This window comes from Stegodyphus dumicola, chromosome 7 (assembly GCF_044657685.1).
Source record: "Stegodyphus dumicola isolate Sdum_Otavi_A_Nest chromosome 7, ASM4465768v1".
Lineage (NCBI taxonomy): Eukaryota > Metazoa > Arthropoda > Arachnida > Araneae > Eresidae > Stegodyphus > Stegodyphus dumicola.
This window is the reverse complement of record NC_140774.1, coordinates 98735796-98758651: the sequence shown is the minus strand read 5'-3', so window position 1 is coordinate 98758651 and position 22856 is coordinate 98735796. Positions and strand designations below refer to the sequence as shown.

Sequence of the window (22856 nt, the reverse complement as noted above, 5' to 3'; positions counted from 1 at the left end):
ATTCCGAACGGCTTTGAACTGCTTCTGTGAGGATTCCTGTGCTGAAGTACCTGGACTCTGCTGCAGCAAATCTGTGTAAAACTCATGCCTTCTCTTAGATTAAATACTTCAGCCTAGGTTTGAACCCAGGCAAACGGACCGACTGCATGGTTAATTTTCTCTATGTGTAACGTGAATATGAGCTAGTTTCCCATAGCTCCATGAAGACATCCCCTTAATCAGACTTAATCAGACCTTAATATGCTTTGCGGTATTAAATTAACATAACTTACAGCACACATATGCTGGCTCTATGTTTGTTTCTTTCTTATTTCTCATACACATGCTTGATTCAGTATAATGAAATTAATCATTAAATAGCTGGATTATATAATACACTTATTTTTAAAAAAATTACAACATTTTGATGGTACGAGCTGCTTCTCCGTCAACCACAATAACAGCAATTTCTCCATCTTTTCGTGGACAGAGTTGTGAAGCTTTGAAATAATTTTAACACCCCTAGCTATAGCCTTTATCGAGTTCTGCTTCAGAATAGTACATATGGTAGAAGCTGTACGATCATACTGCATTGCGAGGTCTTTTACTCCTTGCTCATATTTGTCAATTATTTCACACTTTCATCCCATAGATATCAATCACCCATTTTTTAATCACCATTATATGACAGATAAGTTAGTTACATAACTGTCAGTGCCAATAAAAAACACAAAGCGCAAGATTCGCAAATCTGACTGGTGGTTCAGATTTGCAACGCCAACTGCCTGTGACGTCACCAATGCTAGCTCGTGTCTCGAATTTTAACTCGCAATTCAGGCCAAACACTGGACATAGTGACTGACTGTATCTCAAAAACTCGTATGTTGGGCACTTGTATCTACAGCCTTTCTTAAGACAATTTTAATGACAACAGCATTGCACTTTTGAAAAATTAGGTATGCTTTTTCTTTCCAGAAGATTCAAAGACTGAAAATTATCTTTCACAAAAATAGTAATGCCTACTTTAATAATAATATTAAAAAAATCTGAAATGTTTCAGATTTTAAATTACGTCCAAAGGGGTGGCGAAGTAGCAAGAAAAACACTCAGAATATCATAAAACACTCAATAGCAATGCGCTGTATTAGAACAAACATCAGAGATCTTGAAATTGATATTTTAATCCATTAAAGAATGTTGAATTTTTTTGTATCACTTTTTGCGATGATAGATCATAAAACACAAAATAATGATACAGGTTCGTAGCCACATTTTAGTTAAAAAAATAAGCACCTATAAGCACTTTTCAAGCACATTTGAAGAAAAAAAATAAGCACCTGTCTAATTACATCATGCACAACTGCATAACCTTAAAAATTAGACTTGTAATTTAAAATATGAGAAATGAAGTACTTATTAAGAGAGAATAAGCATTATCTCAACCATGGAAAATAATTACTTTTTTGTTATTGTTGTTTTTAATTTTAAATAATAGTTCAATTTACAGAACTAGTTTACAATGAGAGGGAAAAAACTATGAAGAACTAAACTATATTACAAGATTTAATGATGAAATTTCAGTTCAAAATAGACAAAATAAATAATAAGGCATATTTATTGTATTTGCTTGGAACCTAATAATAAATACAATTTATTTTTCCACTAATATTGATATTTAAATCTAAATTTGAACATTTTCTAAATTTTCATTGTATATCAGTTTTCTCTTAACAGATATTGTAAGCAAAGTAATTTAAGTAAAAAGAGGAACATTTCTGAAATCAGAAGACAGAAATTTGCTTCATGCAGTCATCTTTAACAGTAAAAGCTTAACTAACCCGCATACTTGGAAATTGGTGAATATTCGGACAGTCGAGCGTAACTTGAAGGAGTGGAAGGGGGTAGACTGTAGCTGCTCTTTAGATTTTCCGCTAAATAAATGCTTTTGACATTTCAATATGTGCATCATATAAAAATAAGCCAACGGAACTAAAAAATATTCTGCTTAGCAAGCACAGTAAAACTCTTAAGTGTTCATAAACAAATCTCGAACTGAACATCAAAATTAACTATTTCTGCAAAATATCGCAAACGTTATTGCGCAATATGTGTGTGGTAATTCTTCCCTACGTGAGATTACGCAATCGGAATCAACAACTGCTGGTATTGGGAGAATAAAGAACTGAATAACTGGTGTTTTTCATTCTAATTTTCAACAGACGGCGCTAAATTTCCGGAATAGAATCATTCTTCGCTTGGGTTGGTAGACCGCAGAACTTTTAGTCCTATTCAATCCAGATTGGAAAGTGACCAAAAAGAAAAAAAAAAAAAAAAAAAAAAGTGTGTTGTTTGTTTTGCAGCGAGCTGCAACAGTTTCATTCAAGATTTTGCAGAGAAAGGGGAGACCTCCCAACCTTCGTACTGTATAATGTATTGACCAAAAAAATGAAATTATTTTGACCATTTGATTACTTACCCTTTATTTAAGCCATTCCAAATATTATTCCTTAGAAAGCTAATCTGTGTTAAAACACAACCATTTTTTGAAGTTTACTATATTTCAGCAGTTACTGCAACTATGTTATTATAAACATTCATACATATGCTCATAATATAAGCATAACGATCCTAATGAACACGAATATGAACTGACCAAGCAGAACGAGAAAGCAAATTTTTAAGATCTTGATAAAAATTCAAAAGTATGTAGTATTTGGGTGGGAGGAAAAGAATGCCGAATGTAGCAGAATTTTCTACTGCTTTCGCAATTCTTTGACCAAGAGAATGACGGGCACCTGTCTGTACTCTTCGTGCACACCAAAGGTTATGTTAATGCACAGAAAGGGGTAAAAGCTATTTCCGGGAGTATGACTCACCATCTGACACTTCATATTAGGAAGAAAAGTTGTTTATTCAGTTTTGGCTTTGGTACAGGGAAAAAAAAAGCACGTTCATAAAAAAAAAAAAAAAAAAAAAAAAAAAAAGCACTAAAAGTAAAAAAATAAGCACTAAAAACAAAAAATAAAGGCTTTAAAGAAAAAGTAAGCACCTATAAGGGCCTTTATATTTTATTTTCAAATATAAGGACTTATAAGCACTTACAAGGACCGCTACGAACCCTGTGATAGTTCCTTGTGAAAATAATTATTCACCATAGATTACAGTTACACGTCAGTTCCGGTGGACCTTCCTTCTAACGTTTTGTGTGTTATTTTTATTTATTAAATACCATATTCTTTGTACTTAAACCATAAAATTCAGTTCAACAGCAACGTCACAGAATATTTTTTAAATAAGCATATCTTTAGAATTTCCAATACACAATTCCACACACTGGAGATAAAAAGGTCCCCCCTCCCCCGTAGAGTGTTGCCATTACTCGCCTTAAATCTTTGAGTTTGTTAATCAAAAATTCGTTAAAGTTTTACAAAACATGAAATCGATAATAAAACAAATTCCAAATTTCATCTTTCAGATGCCCATATCCACAGTAGGATTATGTTATTCAAAATTGCATGGCTTTAGATACCATTGTTTTATCACAATGCAAGAAACATACATACATTTATGCAGATTCTTCATTATTTAATTTTTTTTTGATATATTACAGGGCGATAGTGTTTGGTGGCAATGATTTGAAAAGTGATATGCTGTTTATAAGGTTCCGACGTAAAACCACAAAACAAAAACAATAGTCATTCAGGGACAAAGGCCAATTTGGACTAAAAAAAAGGGGGGAGAAAGAGGGAGGATGAGGTTGTCCTCAGAATATTTTGCAATTTTTTGAGTAAATTTTTCCATTAGAAGTTTTGCAAAGAATTTTAACTTTAGAATTTTCTAGATCTCGGGGGCATTATAAGAACACTAACACAATGCAGAGAATTTAGACAGAACACTTGTTTCTCAGCTAGAAAACACAAATGAAACAAATTCCACAGAGATCTCCTCAAAGTATTGATGACATTTTCCCACTGATGGGTGCTTGATAACAAACATAAAAATATCAAGTATTTGTACATCTACAATAGAAAATGTGCCCATTTGCTAAAATAAATACTATATTTATCAACAAAGCATTTTTTTATACTCAGTTTTACTTGGTGTGCAACTGCCCCTTATTTTGGGATATGGTCAAGTATGACACATTATCTTTTGCTAACATTAACTTAAGATAACATTTTTTTTTCTATTATTTAAAAACCTAGGAGAATCAGAAATCAAAATATGTAATGAGTTATTAAAGTTTTACTGTAATATGCACTTTATTTACAATACATAAATTTAGTCTGCGCCCTTACATCATAACTTGAAATTTTTTCTTATAACCTCCCCCTTTCTCGCAAAGTTACAAACACTTAGAATTCATAAACACATAAAATTTTATGCTTCCAAATTCTACACTTGAAGAAACATAAAACTTATGTTCACAAAAATGCATATATTTGGCATCATGCTCTTGTGAATTTGTACTTTACAGATTCCTACGTTTTGCATATTATGTCCCTTGGTGAAACAAACTGAATAAAACTTTTAAAAAATGCATATATAATTTATTCATCTCTTTACACTGTTACACCAGCTAAAAAAGAACTGGTACAAAGACAGCAGCTCATATACTCAGGGGCAGAAAATACAAAATTAAATATAACCTACACACAAAGCAAATGATACGATCTATTTATATCAGAAGCTGCTACTGCACTTCCAACACACCACAAAATGAATACAAATTATACATGAAATTAAGAGAGCTAAAATATAAAAAAATACCTTGACGAATTTAACAATTTTCTGCAAAATATTATTTTAGGAAATTATTAAAGAAATATTTGATATATTACAAACAACAAACTAAGGATATGAAAACAGCTGTGAAAACTTCACTGGAAACAAATTTACATAAATTAAGTAGCAAGATAAAAACATTACTATAGAACTGTAGAAGCTAATTTTAGCAATCTTCTTGAATAAGCTATATTTTAAATACATGACTGAGCAGCATTCTGACTTTATGGGTCTCAAACACATATGTGTTAAGAAGTATTACAAATTTAAAAACTTTTAGTCAAAAGATTAGTTTTCTGACAGAATATACTCTCCTTTTGACTAGACAATACCTTAAGGCCAAACCTGATGCATTCAGAAGATGAAATATGGATAAAATTTCTTTTAAAAGATTTCAACATATTTTACATAAATACAAATCTTGAAATTATCAACATTAAAAGCATGAAGTTATAATTTACAACATACAATTTAAAAATTTTAACAAAAGAATAACTTTTGGATGTGCTGATTATATTTAAATTTGATTTTTTAATGAGGGAAGATAAAGAAAAATTTTAAGTAACAGCTTTCACATGACAGTTGAAATGCAGAACATAGCTGCCTTTAAAAACTCTTGTACATAGTACTTAGGAAAATATTTTTATCACAAATTGGCTAAAATAAGCCCAAAAAATAATTAGTACAAAACACTAATATGAACAAAACTAAACATGAACAGCAGCAAAGAAAAGCTTTGGTAAAAATGCCAGGAAACTAACTGCCTGACTGAATAAAAGTTCCATATTCTCTAAGTTTTCCATACAAAATAGGACTTTTAGAGTTTCATTGCCCAGCATTAGATACTTCAGTTGAAGAAATCTAAAATAATAATAATAATATTAATAACAAATAAAAATTTAAAAAATCAAAACATATTCAAATAAAGATACTTCTTCATTAAAGTGGCCATCTCAATTTGTTACCCAAACCGGTAAACTTATTTGGTAGATTTTTAATGTGGAACGTGCTAAACTTTCAGACTGTTCTGATTAAAAAGTTGCCCATGTGATATTACCCATTCAATATTTTTCTTTTTCTAAATTGTTTTAAGTTTTTAAATTTACAATCAGTTGGGAATTTTTTTAAATATATAACATGCAACACATTTGGTTTTCCTGTTTACTTTAGACCAGGGCTTCTTAAAACTTTTTTCAGTCACGACCCCTTTTAATCACAGAGATTTTTTTTTACAACCGCATTGCGCAAATCTGACACATGCGTGAGTGAAACTGTCAATTTTTTCACTTGTACTGTAATATAATATTGCAGTTTCAGGTCATTTCTAATTCTAAGACATACAACAATGTGTAGAATTTAAATAAGTAACTGACGAATTGACAGTGTCACCTGCAAGGCAAGTAAAATGAACGTTTATATTATAAAAAGAATGTGTCGAAACGTTTTCGTTTTTTCTTTGTCCGTATTGTCTAATCTTTATCTATTTTCAGATACATTGTGCAAAAATATTTGGTAATTGTAATATTATTATAAGTTAATGAAATATCGAAACTGCTAAAAGTTTTGGCGATTCCCTGCTACAGGTTCCATGACCCACAATTTGAGAAACTCTGCTTTAGACTATGCATTATTGTTTCTTCATTACTCCCTCCTCAAAAATAAAAAAAAAAATAATGATTACTTTTAATTTTCCATCAACTTGAAATGAAAAATAGGCAGTAACTTCCTACAAATCTTTTCTTTTTTTCTTTCTCTTCCCCATTTTTAACTTAACTTAAAAAAACAGTGCTTTTTTTCTTTCAAAAACACAGAATTTTGCATACTGAGCAAGGTCCATCTGCAGAGAGCGAAAATGGCAACTATTTTATTGGGAGATAAAAGTATTTCAGAATGCAACTGAAAATCTGCAGGCTGGGGGAAGGAGGGTCTTCATGTCAAAAAAAAGGTTTCACAGTTACAGAATTTCTTTTCTTACTGCTTTGTGCTTCATATTTCTAGGCTGAAGAACTAACTTCTATCAGATGATGCAATACACAATTAAATAAGAGTAAAATAAGAAAGTACCATATTAGAATCTATAACAGCAGCAGTTGTTGGATTACAGCCTCCACAATGATATAAAAAATTATTATTTTTCAATTGCAATTTCCATTTTTTGAAGTTGGCTCCCCCTTTTTCTTAAAATTTTCGCCAAATTAATTTTAAATGTTGCTAAATTTTGCCAAAGTTTGTGGTAGCTGCTTTAACAAAGAAGTATCCAAATAAATTTAATCATTAGTTATAATTTCAACAACAATCTAATATATATATACAATGAATGGAAAAAATTTATATCCTAATCATTTCAACACTCGGAATATGCATATTTTTTCCGAAGTTATACTGAAACTAAGAGATAGAGTGAGAACAATAAAATATATACTAATTCAGAAGTCTTCTGAATTAGTATTTATTCGGCGTGTTATTGTGTCTTAATTAATAAAATATATATTTGAAAGAAATGCACTCATGTTAAATTTGTGATATTTTTTGTACAAATCAAAATATCTAATGCTTAAGACTATTTTTGACAACAAAGTTGAAAATTTTATCCATAAATTAAACTTCGCACGCAATTCATGCATTTTGCAGTACAGTATGTTGATATTGCATGCAGTTTGCAGACAGTTCATTAAAATCTAGAAACATTGTAGACATACCTCAAAAAACTTTATTTCAATTTCAATCTGCTACTAATTTGTTTTTACTTTAAAAAAATTGGCAGGAAAATAAAAAAGTTAAAAAATACTACAAATTCTTATTAATAACTGGATTTTTAATAATTTATGTTTTATAAATAGCTACACTCTAAACAACTATAACATGCATTTAATTCACATTATAAATAGTGTATTACAAAACTAAATTAAGCACAAATCTTTTAGCTCTTTAAGTTCTTAGAAAACAATAAATACAAGACTTTTTAGCAACCACTTATTATTTGGAAAAACTGAACATGGCAAAAATACTTAATTGAATTTAAAAAAAAAAAAGTATTTATACATATTTCCAATTTCTAAGTTAAATCAATCACAAACCTGGTGTCATTAGGACTTGTTTCTGATCATCCTGCATAAGGAAAGGATTCCCAGAAATTTGATTGGAATTTCCCTTTGCCAGAAAGGGATCTGGGGACACTTTGCTAAAGTCGATGGCATCTACATTTTCAAAGATGTTGCTTTTTGAATGATCAACAGTTGAAATGTCTTTGCCATCTAATTGTATGTAGTCATGGAATTCACTAATTTCTTCAGGAAATTGTTCAGAAGACTCCATCCTAAAAGAAAAGATAAAAAAGTAAATAAAAGTAACATTTGCAATTGAAAACTTTAAATAACATTTTAGGAAGTTTTAACATCTCGAAAAATCAGAAAAAGATTTTTTAATTAATATATGCATATATAAGAAAAAGAAGAAAGTCAAGCATATATATATATATATTTTTTTTTCTATTGCTCCTAATCATAAAATTGCTGGTTGTAAAATTACAGCTAAATAAAATTAATACTCAAAATTAATTTCTATTTTAAAAGTTTCATGTGTTTTTGCATTTCATCACTTTTTAACATAGTTAATCGGAAAACATCAAAATATAGGTTCAGTTTTGTAGCCACTGTAAAATTTTATCAGAATCATAAGATTTTATTTTGGATGCAAATGAAAATGCATATTTAAAGTAACGAAATTCCACAACTGAAATATGGTGTTAAAAGCCTATTTTATTTACATTTTATATCATGAATGGTAATTCATGATATAAAATGTAATTGTTTTTGTAAAATACTGTAAAGCAGTTAAATTAAAATGTGTTCTTTTTAAATAATAAACTAACATTATATTAAGCAGTGCACTTTTAATAATACTGAAAATAAAGTTCTTATACATCACTGATTGGAAACAAAGTTTATTTATCATGGACAAAACTGAACAGAATAACTCTTCAAGTTGTTAATTAAAAAAATTTAATCTATTTTATAAAGAACACAATCATGGATCAATTTTCATATGGTAATTCTGCTAAAAAGCAACTTTTAACTTTTTAACTCGTGCATTCTATCAAATTTACATATTTATTTTAATAAAAGTCTGAAATGTTAGCAGCTAAGAAAATCGAAGGCGGGGAAAAACTGGTTATGCCATTGTATTCTACATAGATCACTATCTATATGTATCTGTCAACTTTGTTTTGTATTTTATATTACCAATAAACTGCTTTTAGCAATCTTGAATGGGGGAGGGGGGGAAACCAAGATTAAACATTTTACATGACTTTTTTTTTCAATGTAAATAGCTGAAAGAAAATAATAATTTGCTACACTTTTTTAAATAGACAATGGGCAACAAAAAGTGGCACCACTAACTTCTACAATAATCTATCAAAGACTAATATAAATAGCTAATAAACTTCTGAGTAAATATTGAAAATGTTCTCCACCAACCTCTATAAACTTGTGTACATAATTTAACAAATTCAGTTATACCCATTTTTATTAGTTTTACTAGTGTATTCCCTATAATTCTTCTACAATTCAACCAATGCAGTCAAAGAAGAAAAGGAAGCGTTGATAATGTTACTCATGAGAGAGGAATTATTGCATAGGAATTTACCATGCCAATGTCCCTTGCACAAACTTATGGTGTATAGTGTTCTATTTAATATTTCATAGTCTGAACCAGGCCACTATTTTGTGATTCACTCTACACAATATTGCAAGATACATACATAAACCACCATTTAATATCTTACATCATTCATGCTTAATACTTAACCCCCTCCTCCCAATTTTTCATATTTTTTCACTCTTTATAAGGCAGCACTCAGTTGACTCTCAGTAAGTAAAAACAAATTAAACTGCCTCTTGCAATCCACACTAACTAAGAGTTCCTTCTTGCAAATAATTAAAAACTATATTATTTGACAAGCAAGTGATTATTCGGTAAGCTTCCAACCATGCACAGCCACACTTTTTGGTGCTTGTGAAAGAGAAGCCAAACACTTGCCAGTGTTTGTGCATCTATATAATGTTCTTATAATAAGAAACTGTAATTTAAAAAAGCATGCCAAAGAAAAGTACCAATTATTCTATATAATGAAGAATATATGACGTCAGGAACATCTTTTGTTGATTATACAATAATTCACAAAAATCATAAAACTCAGATACAATACTAATCATATAAATTATACGTTAATTACATAGGCATCAATTAGATACATACTCTTAGATAAGAAATATGATGCACTTTGAAGGAGTTATCCGAATGGGACGAAAATCGGTAGAAGTGATGTACATGTACAGAAAAACAAACGATTACAGTTTGAGAAAAATTGGATGATTTATTGAAGTGATAGAGCTTCACAAAGTGAAAAAGTCAGTAATGCATTTGTCCACCTTTGGACCTTATGCAAGCAGTTATTTGGTTTGGCATTGATTGATAGAGGTTGCAGATGTCCTCCTGAGGGATAGCGAGCCAAATTCTGTCCAAATGGTGCGTTAGATCATCAACATCCCGAGATGGTTGGAAGATCCTGCCCATAATGCTCCAAACGGGCTCAATAGGAGAGAGTCCAGAGACCTTGCTGGCCAAGGTAATGTTCGGCAAGCAGTAGAAACGTGCAGTGTGGGGTTGGGCATTATCTTGCTAAAATGAAAGCCCAGGGTGGCGTGACATGAAGGGCAACACAAGGGGCCTTAGAACTTCGTTGATGTACTGCTGTGCTGTAAGGCTGTGACGGATGACAACCAAAGTGGTCCTACTATTAAATGAAATGGCACCCGAGTTGTCAGCCTGTCTGTCGGAAGACAGTCAGATTGGTATCACGCCGCTGTCTGGGGCATCTCCAGACTCACCTTCGCTGGTCATCAGGGCTCAGTTCAAAGCAGGAGTCATCAATGAAGACTATTCTACGCCAGTCAATGACATTCCAGTGCGAATGAGCCTGACACCACTGCAAATGGGCTTGACGTTGTACAGAGGTCAATGGTAGTCGGCGCAAGGGGCGTCGTGACCTCAGGCCCCTTTCTATGAACAGTCCTTGCGGTCATTGAAGCACTAGTTGCACGTATAATCGATGATAATGAAGTATCTGGGGTTGTGTGAGTGCCGCTCTGACAACTGCTTGGTCTTCACGTTCTGTCGTTTCTCTAGGCCTACCGCTTCCTTCTTGACACTGTGTGTGGCCATGGTTCCCCCATTCCTGCCAACATCGTCTAATAGTGGCATCGCTCCTGCTCAGATGTCCAGCTATTTGCCGATAAGACCAACCAGCTTCTTTGAGCCCAACAACACGACCTCTCTCAAATTCTGATATCTGCGCATATCGTTCGCGAATGATATGCGGAGATGTATGCCAGGCAGTTACTGTCTACCAGAGTATATGGAATGAAATTCGTGAAGAATTTATGACCTGGAATCGTAATTTCTCCTCTTAAATACTGCCTCTTGCAATCCACACTAACCATCTGATCTGCGCTGTGCTGTAGCGACAACCGTTCATTCATTGGCAACCAAAATGTAAAATTTTGCATTTTTCATCGAAACCTGTATACATATCAATTTGTGTCCAATTTGCATTATATCTTTTCGGTACGTCTTTTTTTTTTTTGGTCTAAGAGTGTATTACAAAATAAAAATATGATTTGAAGCAAGTTATGCAAGTTCAGTTTGATCAGTAACAAATAATTTTAATTTGGAAGATATATTGAAGAAAAAGAAAAATATCACCGAGAAATGGTAGCTTGCCAGACTGCGTGTATGATAAAAATCCTGCATCATTTTGAAACAAACACTCTGCAAGCCCAGGGCTCTTTGAGGCTTGAATGAAGTCACAGTGAATAATGTTTCCTGCTTATTCTGCTATTTAATGTTTAATTATTATAGAAAATTTTTTATGCGGTATGATAAATACAAGTCAGAAATCAATAAAAATACTTTCTTAACAGTAAAATTTTTATCAGCTTGTTATATGATGATAACAGTATACAAGATGGCACAAAAATAATAAATGCGTTTGAAAATAAAAACATACATTACCCAATTAAGAGAAATACATTTACAACAGATTGTAATTTTTATCCACATTTTTGTTCTACTGCTTTAATATTCCTTAAAGTGCAAAAAGAAACTGAATTTTGCACAAAAATAATTAAGCAATTTTTATGCATATCCTCTTTTCTTTAAATTCATCTGTGATCAAATTAAAAAAATTAGGAGCAATTATTATACATAATTCACAATTTTATTTGTTTCATATAAGATAATTACATCAAAGCCATATTAGCATCAAAATGCTTTTATTTTGTCCAATGCACACTACAAAAATCTTAGTAAATAAATCTTTCCGAAAACAGAGATAGGCATTAAAAAATAATTTGAAAAATTTTATAAAATTTAGAATAATTTGTACGGTAGTTCAAAATAATGGAATAAGCCAAAAATAAATTTAGAATCTAAAGACCATGATAATTTTATTATTAGAGCTTCTTTAGCTTTTACAATGACTAGAAGTTTAGTACTAGAAGTACTAGAAGTTTTCAGTATTTTCACCTCACCTTGAATTTCCCACCACACTAAATGGCTATTATGTTAAGTTCATTTAGAATTTAAGAGGTACACTGCAAATAGCCAGTCACAATCACCTACAACTTCCTTCGGTTGTATAGTATCTGCTCTTGACCAAGATATCCTCAATTTTTGGGCACCGTTGACCTGATTTATGTATTACCATCTTGCTGCATACTTATTATACAGAAACACAAAAAATACAGCATATACTGTGACCAACTGGTCAGTTAATATTATAGAATGAATTTTTTAGTTGAAATAATACTGTCAGATAAAAGATCAAATTGCCGAAATGATTTAGATTATGAAAAGCTTCACAGAAACACTTAATAAGCAGCAAAAATTAATATTAACACAAATTTCAAAAGATCTGGTTACATAATGCCCTAACATGTAAATCATTTAAATGTATCCCAAAATTACTAATTTCAACAACTATTTTTCGACTTGAATTTTGAATTATTAACCAAAAGAAGTATGCTTTGCATTTTTAGATTGTTTACTAAAAAATCGGAAAAATGGGTCTGATTGCTGCCTTAAGACACAGAAGTCCAAGCTTCAGCCCCAGTTTTAGAAGGCCCCTAAATTCCTCATGATTCTTTCTCTTGCATAAATGAAAGTGACTGACTTGAAAGCATGCTGTACATAGAACTCTATTAATTGGGCTAAATAAACAATAACTGAAATTTATTCCGGCTGATCCTGGGGAAAAGCCTAAGTTGTTATATGCATTACATCTGCCATAACTGCAGATAGCAATTTGCAATGTCCTGCTATCTGGTTTAAAAAAATACAGGTTGTAATAAGGCATAAAATCTTAACCTCCAAAAATATTGCTTATATCCATCCTATACTATTTACAGTGCTAAATATCAGTATGAGAGTTGCTATTTATATTTCTGACCCAATAATGAAAAAACAAATGTTTATGATCAATTTTTTTTTGTTGTTGTTGTTATTTTTCAAAATATTTCCATGAAGATCAATATACTTTTGCATGCGTTTGAACAAATTTTTGAAGCACTTTTCCCACTCTGATAGAGGCAACTCCAAAACATGCGTTTTGAATGCATCAAGTGCTTCTTCAGGTGTCACATATCACTGTCCACATAATTTATTTTTGATGCAAAGGAATTAAAAAACATTCACTGGGTGCCAAATCAGGGCTGTATAGCAGATGAACCATCAATTCGATGTTTTGCCCACCGCTCGCATTGTCATGATGAAGAACGATTCGCCTTTTCTGCTTTTTGCGAATTTCTCCAATGGCTTCTGGCAAACAAATCGTCATGAACCATTCAGAACTGACCGTTCTGCATTGCTGTAATGCCACTGTTGCCACATGACTGGTAATAATGAAGAAACAGGCAACCATTTACTTCAATGTGCTTCTTTCATGAACAACTTTTGTTGGATTTGGATCGTCTTGGAAGACCCACACAGTCGACTGCTGTTTTGTTTCGAGCTCATATGCATAGATCCATGATTTGTCATGTATGTAGATGTTACACACAGCCTTTGATGCACCTTGAACGTATTTTTCTAACATTTCCCTGCACCAATCAACACGAGCTTTCTCTTGAGCATCTAATGCCCAAAGATGCCTCAATCTCATGGTATGTCACATGACGATCTTACTTTATCAGTTCATGCACGTCATTGATATTTTCTGGCATAACAACTGATTTTGTACGACTTTTACGGAATTCATACTGGAGCGAACATAGACCAAGATTGAATTCGTTATACCAGTTTTTTAGTGCTGTAGGATAGTTGGGATAGTGCTTTATCCCTATATAAAGAATTAATTTCATCGAAGCACTCGTCTTGATAATCCACGCCGAAAGTTATGAAAAATAGTCGCACAAAGATGTTCATGAGTAAATTCCTCCCCTTTTTTTACAAGATGAATTTTTTTAATTTATACAAATCATGCTAAAATGACAAAATGTTCTGAAGAAGTTATGGTTAAAAATATTAAACTTTTGATTGAAATTATTTGCAGTCGCCTAGCAACACTTACTGTTGCCAAAGCCAGAAATATAAATAGCAGCCTTCATAATTAAGTAAACTATTCTGAGGCACTTTACAGAGCTGGATTTAGGTTGACTGACAGCAAAGCGAAAAACACAAACATAGCACACTAACTTCTGTATATGTTTCCATAATATAAAATCGAATGGAATAAGAGGGGTGACCACACATACAGTAGATACAAACATGGGGAGTTGAGATTCATGGCTTGATCAACAACTTGCATTGCCCATATGACCATTATTATAATATGATTGGCTGACAAAAAGGTTTGAGCTCAAGAAAGCACGTTTTTTTATAGATTCAATGAGCTACTATACTCTACAGCATATTTAATTTTTTTATAACTATTATTATGATAATTTATAACTATTTAATGCTACTTTTTGAAACTATTTAAAGGCTGACTCTACAGTCAGATTATCGTAATGAACGAAATGAAGAGCAAGATTGAAAAAATTTCCTCTCGCTTTCTCATTAAAACAAAACAAAGAGATTTGAATGGCACAGACCCTAATTTTCCTTCACCCCTCCAAGTGTACTGAGAAAATGATGTACTCATTGGTCATCTAATAGGACAAAACCTAATACTGCCTACAGAAAACTTCTGAAAAAATAACCAATTGCCCACTACTCATCTGTATAACTTAAGACGAGCATATATAAAAGGTAATCTTAATATCAAGTCACACATCTACAACCGGTTATTTGCACGACAAACTGTGAGGTGAGAAAAAGATTGTCAGTCTAGGGTTGTTTGGATTATTGCACTGAAAAAATTCACCAGAAAAAAAAATTTTCAGAAGCTTTTGCTGGTTAATATCTCAGCAGAGGAAGAAAAAAAAAAAAAAAAAAACTGTTTGTTTAGGGGGTACAAGTAGACCTCCCTGCAGCCCTCTAGCTACACCCATGGTGACAACATAAAAAATGAGCTGCCTACAAGCCACAAACAAATTAAACTGAAATAAAAACTAACTGACAAGTATCAAAATACCTAAATAAATTTCAGTTTGAGACCAATTTGGTTTTTAGATCAAATGAAAGGTATCTTACAACTAAAATTTCTCTAATTCTTCTGTTTTGTAGTGCTATCCTATACTTTTTTGTCAGTGTGTATGGGTAAATTTTCAAGATAATTGCCATAATAAAGTATTGAAATTTAAAAATCTAGCATTTCAAGATAATACAGGAAAAGAACACTAGTTTTGGATAAATGAATACATAACACACACACTTGGTCATCTGGAAAGTTCTACATATTTTTTTTATGATAATCACAAATGACACATTACAAAAACACAAGAAAATTTCATTGAATCAGACACATGCCATTTTGTTCCATGACTTTTTCCAATTTTACAGCAATTGGAAAACTCCTTTTAAAAAAAGTCACAAGGTTTAAAAAAGTTATTGAAATTGAAAATCTATAAATACAAGATCTGGTGAATATGGGGGAGGGGAAGGAGTGACACAAAATATCACAGACATACTCAAAAGTTTTTGACATTCATCAAAATGTGAGGCCAAATACTGTCATGATGGAAGATATCTCAGCAATTGGTCAGTTTTGGACACGTTGCTTTAATTTAGTCTTTTAAAACTGCCATATGGGAACAAATTTTTTCGAACGTATTGTCTGATTTGGTGGCAACAATTCATAACATAGCATTTCGCAACAATTCATACAATAGCATTTCTCTGTAGTCTCACCATACAGAAAACATTTTCTAGGGTGATGCAGCTCCCTTAATGTTACTAAAGGAGATTCATTTTGCCTTGTAACATTATTGTACAGAATCTGCTTCTCATCTCTAGTAATAAAAGTAGTCTTAAAAAGGCAGTATTTCATTACCTTTCAGCAAATAATCACATGCTGAAAACTTGAGCAAGCATATCCTGCTGTGCTATGTAGCCATACATCGTAGCAGCTTGCATACCCAATTTTTTTTCCAAATCATCTTTGTACTGTTCTACGAATATTTAATTTGTCTGATAGTTTCTAAACTGTATAACATATGTTTTCAACACTTCTTTTAATAGGCCACTCTTTACAAAGAACGGTCCTCCGGATGAGGTATCATTTTCAAAGCTGAAATTTCTCCCCTTAAATTTTCCAAATTATCTTTAAAGTGTGTTATCCCTTTTTGCATAAAAGGGAAAAATGTTAGTAAGGTAAGAAAAAAAAAAGAGCATAACAATAATGTTTACATAAAAGAGCATAATACACCAAAAAAAAAAAAAAAAAAACTTTTAACTTTTGGGTTTTCTATTCCTAAGCCACCACTCAAGGCAGAAATATGTATGCAATGCTAGCAGAACAGATGTTATTTAAACATCTACTTTGGTCAAGGTCACCACTCCTTATCAACAGAAACAAAATATTTAGAACAAAATGTATTCAATCTGAAAAACCCTCAGAACTTTCCAGATGACCCATAACATAAATATAAAAAGGAATAAATACAAAGTAAAAGTCCAGTTCAAAACTTAAGTCCAATGATGCAGCTGATGGCAGCTACAAGTAACGGTAATAAGGTAAAATAAAATAAAAAAATAACAATATTTTAAAGTTTCATGGTTTATTATCTCAGAATAAGCCACTTGCAAACATCAAAAAACAGAAGCACAGCAGCAGACCTCAAGATAAAGCAGTGCATACCATGCCAAAACCTAAAATGAAAAATGAAATTTACATCTTTCGCTGCATCATCATTATAAAGTTTGATGGTGAAAGAAGTAAATAAGATAGCCTGTTTCTGAACTGACAAAGACACATAGTAAAACTCAAATTTTAAAGAAAATCTTAGTATAACTTATGACAATCTTAGAAAAACATACGAGAATCTTAGAAAAACAAAACAATCTGTGCCTTTATCAGTGCAACCCCTACAAGCGGAAGCAAGCAATAAAAAAATTGAAACATAAAAAACATAGACAAATTCAAAATATTGCAAAATAATAAGACAAATTTAAAAAAATATTTTGAGTAGATCAAATTGGTCTAAAATTAAACTTGCAGAAATAACAATCTGACCCTTGAAAAAAACAAAACCATATGGTGATTTCCTGTTATGTTTTTACCACCAATCCTCGAATTCCATATCACAGATTATGTTCTTACTGCATTAATATAATATTAACAAGACATAGTGCACAATAAAAATTAAGCTTTATTTAGGAACTTCGCGCACACTGCTCGACAGCCTGCCTGTTTCGCTCTGCTCGCTACTCGTAAGAAAAACTTCTCCTCTAGGGTTGCCACACTTATCGGAGGGCGCAAGGCGCACTCCTTATCGCCATCACCACAGAGTTTTCCCCCCAGTTCCTTTAATGGCTATTCAAAGGAACGACATAGGTTATGAAATTATCTCAGAGTATCCGTACTGTCGGGTATTTTTACATGATTACAAAATTAAAATATAAAATTAGAAAAGATCAAAATGAAATTCAATATATAACAAGGTATTGACACATATAATAAAAATGAAATAACAAAAAATATGTTAAGATATGAATTTAAAAAAAAATGTTTTAAATTGTTATGTAAGAAGCAAGTTTCTTAGGGAAGTGAACATGTCTTCCCGATCTGGTGACAGTTTGTGTCTTAGAGAGTTCGTTTGCAGATTTATTCTGCTGAACTGTCTTTAAGTCTTTATTTGTTTTCAGTTCAGGCAAATTAAGAATCCGAAAGCAAATAGGCTGGTTTCACACGGTCTATAGACACAGTAGATTTCAGACCGTTAATATCAATTGTGAAAGTTTTGTCCGTTCTAGAAAGGACTTTATGCGGACCTGTATATGGTTGGCACAGAGGTGGCTTTACTCGATCGACACGTAAGTATACATGCGTACACGACTTTAAGGTAGCACTTACGTAACATTTTTCTTGGCAATGTGCAGATGTTGCTATTGGATTCAACTGTTGCATTCTATGCCGAAGATTCGTGATAAATTGTGTGTCATACGGAGATATCTTAGATGACGTTATCATATCACTAGGCAGCTTGAGAGTTGTGCCGTACACCAGTTCAGCACAAGATGACTGTAGATCTTCCTTTACGGCTGTCCGAATACCAAGCATAACAACTGGTAGTGTTTCAGTCCAGTTATTGGTCTCATGAGCCTTGAGAGAAGATTTTAAATGTCGATGAAATCGTTCAACAATGCCGTTTGACATTGGATGATAGGCTGTTGTTGTGATTCTGTTCGTACCCAAAATGCGCGTGAATTCTGCAAAAAGTGCAGATCTCATTTGAGAACCTTGGTCTGTTGTTATGATCGATGGGCAGCCAAAACGAGATATCCAACAGTTGAAGATGGCTCTGCAAATGGTTTCCGTTTTCATATCAGGGATGGGAATGGCTTCAGGCCATCTGGAGAATCTATCTATTAGAGTCAAAAGGTACACATTGCCTTCTGATGGAGGTAACGGTCCGACGATATCCATATGGATTTCTGAAAAACGTGCATCAGGAAGAGAGAATGTGCCCAGTGGTGCTTTAGTATGCCTAGTAATTTTCGATTTTTGGCAAGATTCACAGGATTTCACCCAATTTTTGATATGACGTTTCATATCGGGCCATACATAACGAGAACAAATAAGCTTCGTAGTAGCTGCAATTCCTGGATGTGACAGATTATGCAGATGATTAAAGATGAGTCTGCGAAAGGAATTCGGAACAAATGGACGAGGAATGTCTGTTGATATGTCACAAAGAATATTACCATCAGAATATTGGCACGGTTTAAATTCCAGTTTCAAAGATGATGTGTTGTTTTTGAGAAGGTCTTGTACCTCCGGATCATGCCGTTGAGCTTCCGAAAATTTTTTAAAATCCAAAAATGGAGATTTTGTTATGGAATCAATTTCGATTCTTGAAAGAGCGTCAGCAACAACGTTTTTTGAACCTTGCACATGCCTAATATCAGTAGAGTACTGAGAAATAAAATCTAAATGGCGCAATTGTCGAGGTGAACATTTATGAGGGTTCTGTTTAAAAGCATATATTAACGGTTTTTGATCCATATAAATTATAAAATTTCTGCCCTCTAACATGTGTCGGAATTTCTTAATTGCAGAATAAATAGAAAATAATTCCCTATCGTACGCGGACCATTTCTGTTGACTTTTACTGAGTTTCATAGAGAGAAAAATGCTATAGGTTCCCATGTTTGTTGAGACAACTGCATAAGTGTGCCGCCGATTGCGACGTCTGAGGCATCTACCCAGATGCTTAGCTGGGCTCCGGGAATAGGGTGTCTCAAAAGGGTAGCCTGAGCAATGGCATTTTTGGCAGCAATAAAGGCTTGTTCAGCATTCTCGTTCCAATTTAATTGTGGGGTTGAATCCTGAACACGAGAACGAGATTTCTTTTTATTCATATAGCCTTCTAACAATTTCATTAAAGGAGAAAGAATATGTGCTGCTTTAGGTATGAAACATCTATAAAAGTTAAACATGCCTAAAAATCGGCGAAGCTGAGTGAGAGTGGTAGGTTGAGGAAAATCTAAAATACATTTGACTTTGTCAGGAAGAGGTTCAATTCCGTTTTCACTAAGGTGAAAACCTAAGAAATCAATAGATGTTTGACCAAAGGTGCATTTTGAAACATTTATGCAAAGTCCATATTCCTGAAGTTTGGAAAATAAAGCTTTCAAATGCCTGCAATGTTCCTCAGAATCTTTAGAGGCTATGAGCAAGTCATCGACAAAAGCGTAAACGCCTTCTAAATCCCACGTGACTTCATCTATAAAACGTTGAAAAGTCGCGGATGCATTGCATAAGCCGAATTGCATACGGATACTTTCGAATAAACCGAATGGTGTGCATATGGCGGTTTTGTGGATGTCGGCTGGGTTAATTGCTATTTGATGGTATGCCTTAATCAGGTCGACATGACTAAAAATTTTAGTACCGTGCAATGCAGCAGTAAAATCGGCTAAACATGGAATAGGGTATTTGTCTTTTATTGTTTGAGCGTTCAATGCTCGATAATCTCCTACAGGTCTCCATTCCAGACTTCCCTTTTTTGGAACCATGTGAAGTGGGGATGCATAATTGCTGCTCGAAGGTCTCAAATGCCCCAATTGCATCATAGTTTGAAATTCTTGTTTTGCTATTTTTAAGCGATCTGGAGCTAACCGACGAGGTTTTGCAACCACAGGTGGACCTTTAGTTATGATATAATGAACGGTGTTATGTTTAACAGGTTGGTTAGGATCTGGTAATCTAGTAACTGAAGGAAATTCTTTTAAAATTTTGTGATATGGTGTATCACTAAATACAGTTTTTACTGAATAAATGCTTGCATTTTTCACGCAACCGACGGTTTTAAAATGCGTTTTTAAATCTTTGAGACATTTGTTTCTGAGATCAGGGACCAATTCAAAGAAATGGAGAAAATCTGCTCCAAGAATGGGTGTACTAACATTTGCTATAAGAAAAGTCCATGTAAACTGTCGTCTTAATTTGAAATCCAAAGAAAGTGTTTTTTGACCATAAACATGAATAGTAGAAGAATTAGCAGCAAAAAGTGTTTGTTGGGACGAATTCCGTTTTTGAGAATTATTTGCTGGAAGTAAGGACACGTCAGAGCCGGTATCGACCAAGAATAAAAGGTTTGTTCTACGGTCACGAATGAACAGGCGACGTGAAACTTGAGGCAAAGAATAAGTCGCCTCTATTCTTTGCTGGTTTCATTTCCCTGCCATGAACAAGGTTTTGTACATTTGTCATCTCTACACTTTTTCCCAAAACGTCTATGATACCAGCAAACAGAATAATCTCTCCTTTTGGAATTGCTTCTTTCCTTATTGCGATCTCCGCGATTTGGCGAGCGACCACGAGAAAGAGAAATGCGATCAATACGTTTGTTTAATTTTTCTATTTGTTTAAATAATTTATCCTCAAGAGACTGATCGACTGTGGGAGAAACGGCACAAGTCCCTGGGGTTGGATTTACTTCTAAAATTCTGTCAGCAATTTCTGCAGCTTTATCTACAGTTAAATTGCACACCGCTGCCAAAATAGACTGAACAGTCAAAGGCAAACGTTGAAGGAATAATTCTAACATTAAATTATCAGGAACATTTAAAGATTCTGCTCGACGTTTCATATTTCTAAGCAAATCGGAAGGTTTTCGAGAACCTAATTCTTCTCCAGATAATAATTGGCGAATTTCTTGCTGAGAAGATTCTCCTGAACGATTTATTAACTCAGTTTTAAGCTTTGCATATGGATCAATAGGGTCTGGTTTCATAAGTAAATCCCGTACTAGTGATGCGATATCTGGAGGAAGATGAGAAACTACATAATTATATTTAGTAATGGATTCTGTGATAGGTTTGGGGGTGGCAAGAGCAAAAGTACTTTCACACATAATAAACCATAAAGATGGGTCTGATCGGTTATAAACCGGAATTTGGACGGCATAAACATCAGACATTGTGCAAGGTTTTTAAGCCAAAATAAAAGCAAAAATTTAACTAAAGAAAATGAAATTAAATGATAAGTAGAAAACAGAATTATAAAATGATCTATAATTACTACTCATCTGTGATCCGGAGGACAAAAACCGATATAATCCATTACTTCTGGTTTGGAGATCTTGAGTGATGGCTTGTAGTCAAAACCGAAAGTGCTTGAGAACTGTTCATACGATTTAACACAGTCCGGGTTACCATTATGGTGATTTCCTGTTATGTTTTTACCACCAATCCTCGAATTCCATATCACAGATTATGTTCTTACTGCATTAATATAAATATTAATAAGACATAGTGCACAATAAAAATTAAGCTTTATTTAGGAACTTCGCGCACACTGCCCGACAGCCTGCCTGTTTCGCTCTGCTCGCTACTCGTAAGAAAAACTTCTCCTCTAGGGTTGCCACACTTATCGGAGGGCGCAAGGCACGCTCCTTATCGCCATCACCACAACCATATGCAAATTTTTTAATTCAAAATTGGGTGAAGGAGAAAAAAAACTAAATGCAAAATTTGAAAACATAGAGGCTGGATTATAAAATAAGAGCATAATTCAAAAACAACCAAAAAGCTTACAAATCTAACATTTAAAAATTTTTTTAATAGATTTAAAGTTTAAAAACATGGAAAACAGAAATAATGCAATATAAGGCATTACATTTAATGCCTTATTACATTTAATACAAAAATGTAAATAAAAAATATATAATAAAAATAATAAACAGAGGAGTCAGTTCTTAAAATCTGTAATACTAGAACAACAAAAGTTTTTAAATGAAAAAAAAAAATTAAATGAACATATATATAGTCCTGAGTAAAGCCTAAAATGTATCCTAAATCTGAGTTTAAGTGAAGCATTATTTCACTTCATTTCATGAAAGGAAAAAGTTTTAGTGTTTATTAGCTCGATGTACGGAAAACAGCACAAAGTTTAATATTTAAATAATATTTTTTTTTTAAATTGTAAT

At 32.9% G+C, this 22856-nt stretch overlaps 1 protein-coding gene across 4 annotated transcripts in view; it reads right to left on the bottom strand.

Annotated features, from left to right (window-relative positions):
* Nucleotides 1–4507: 4507 nt before the first annotated feature.
* The window catches only part of LOC118185135 (uncharacterized), a 141004-nt gene continuing 122655 nt past the window's right edge, over nucleotides 4508–22856 (bottom strand). For all 4 annotated transcript variants that reach the window (XM_085820624.1, XM_085820626.1, XM_085820625.1 and 1 more), the window contains 2 exons: nucleotides 7842–8080; nucleotides 4508–5625 (listed from right to left, as the gene is read on the bottom strand). In XM_085820624.1, the coding sequence (XP_085676750.1) occupies nucleotides 5612–5625; nucleotides 7842–8080 (253 nt within the window). In that variant the 3' untranslated portion in view covers nucleotides 4508–5611. The remainder of the gene's footprint in view (nucleotides 5626–7841; nucleotides 8081–22856) is intronic.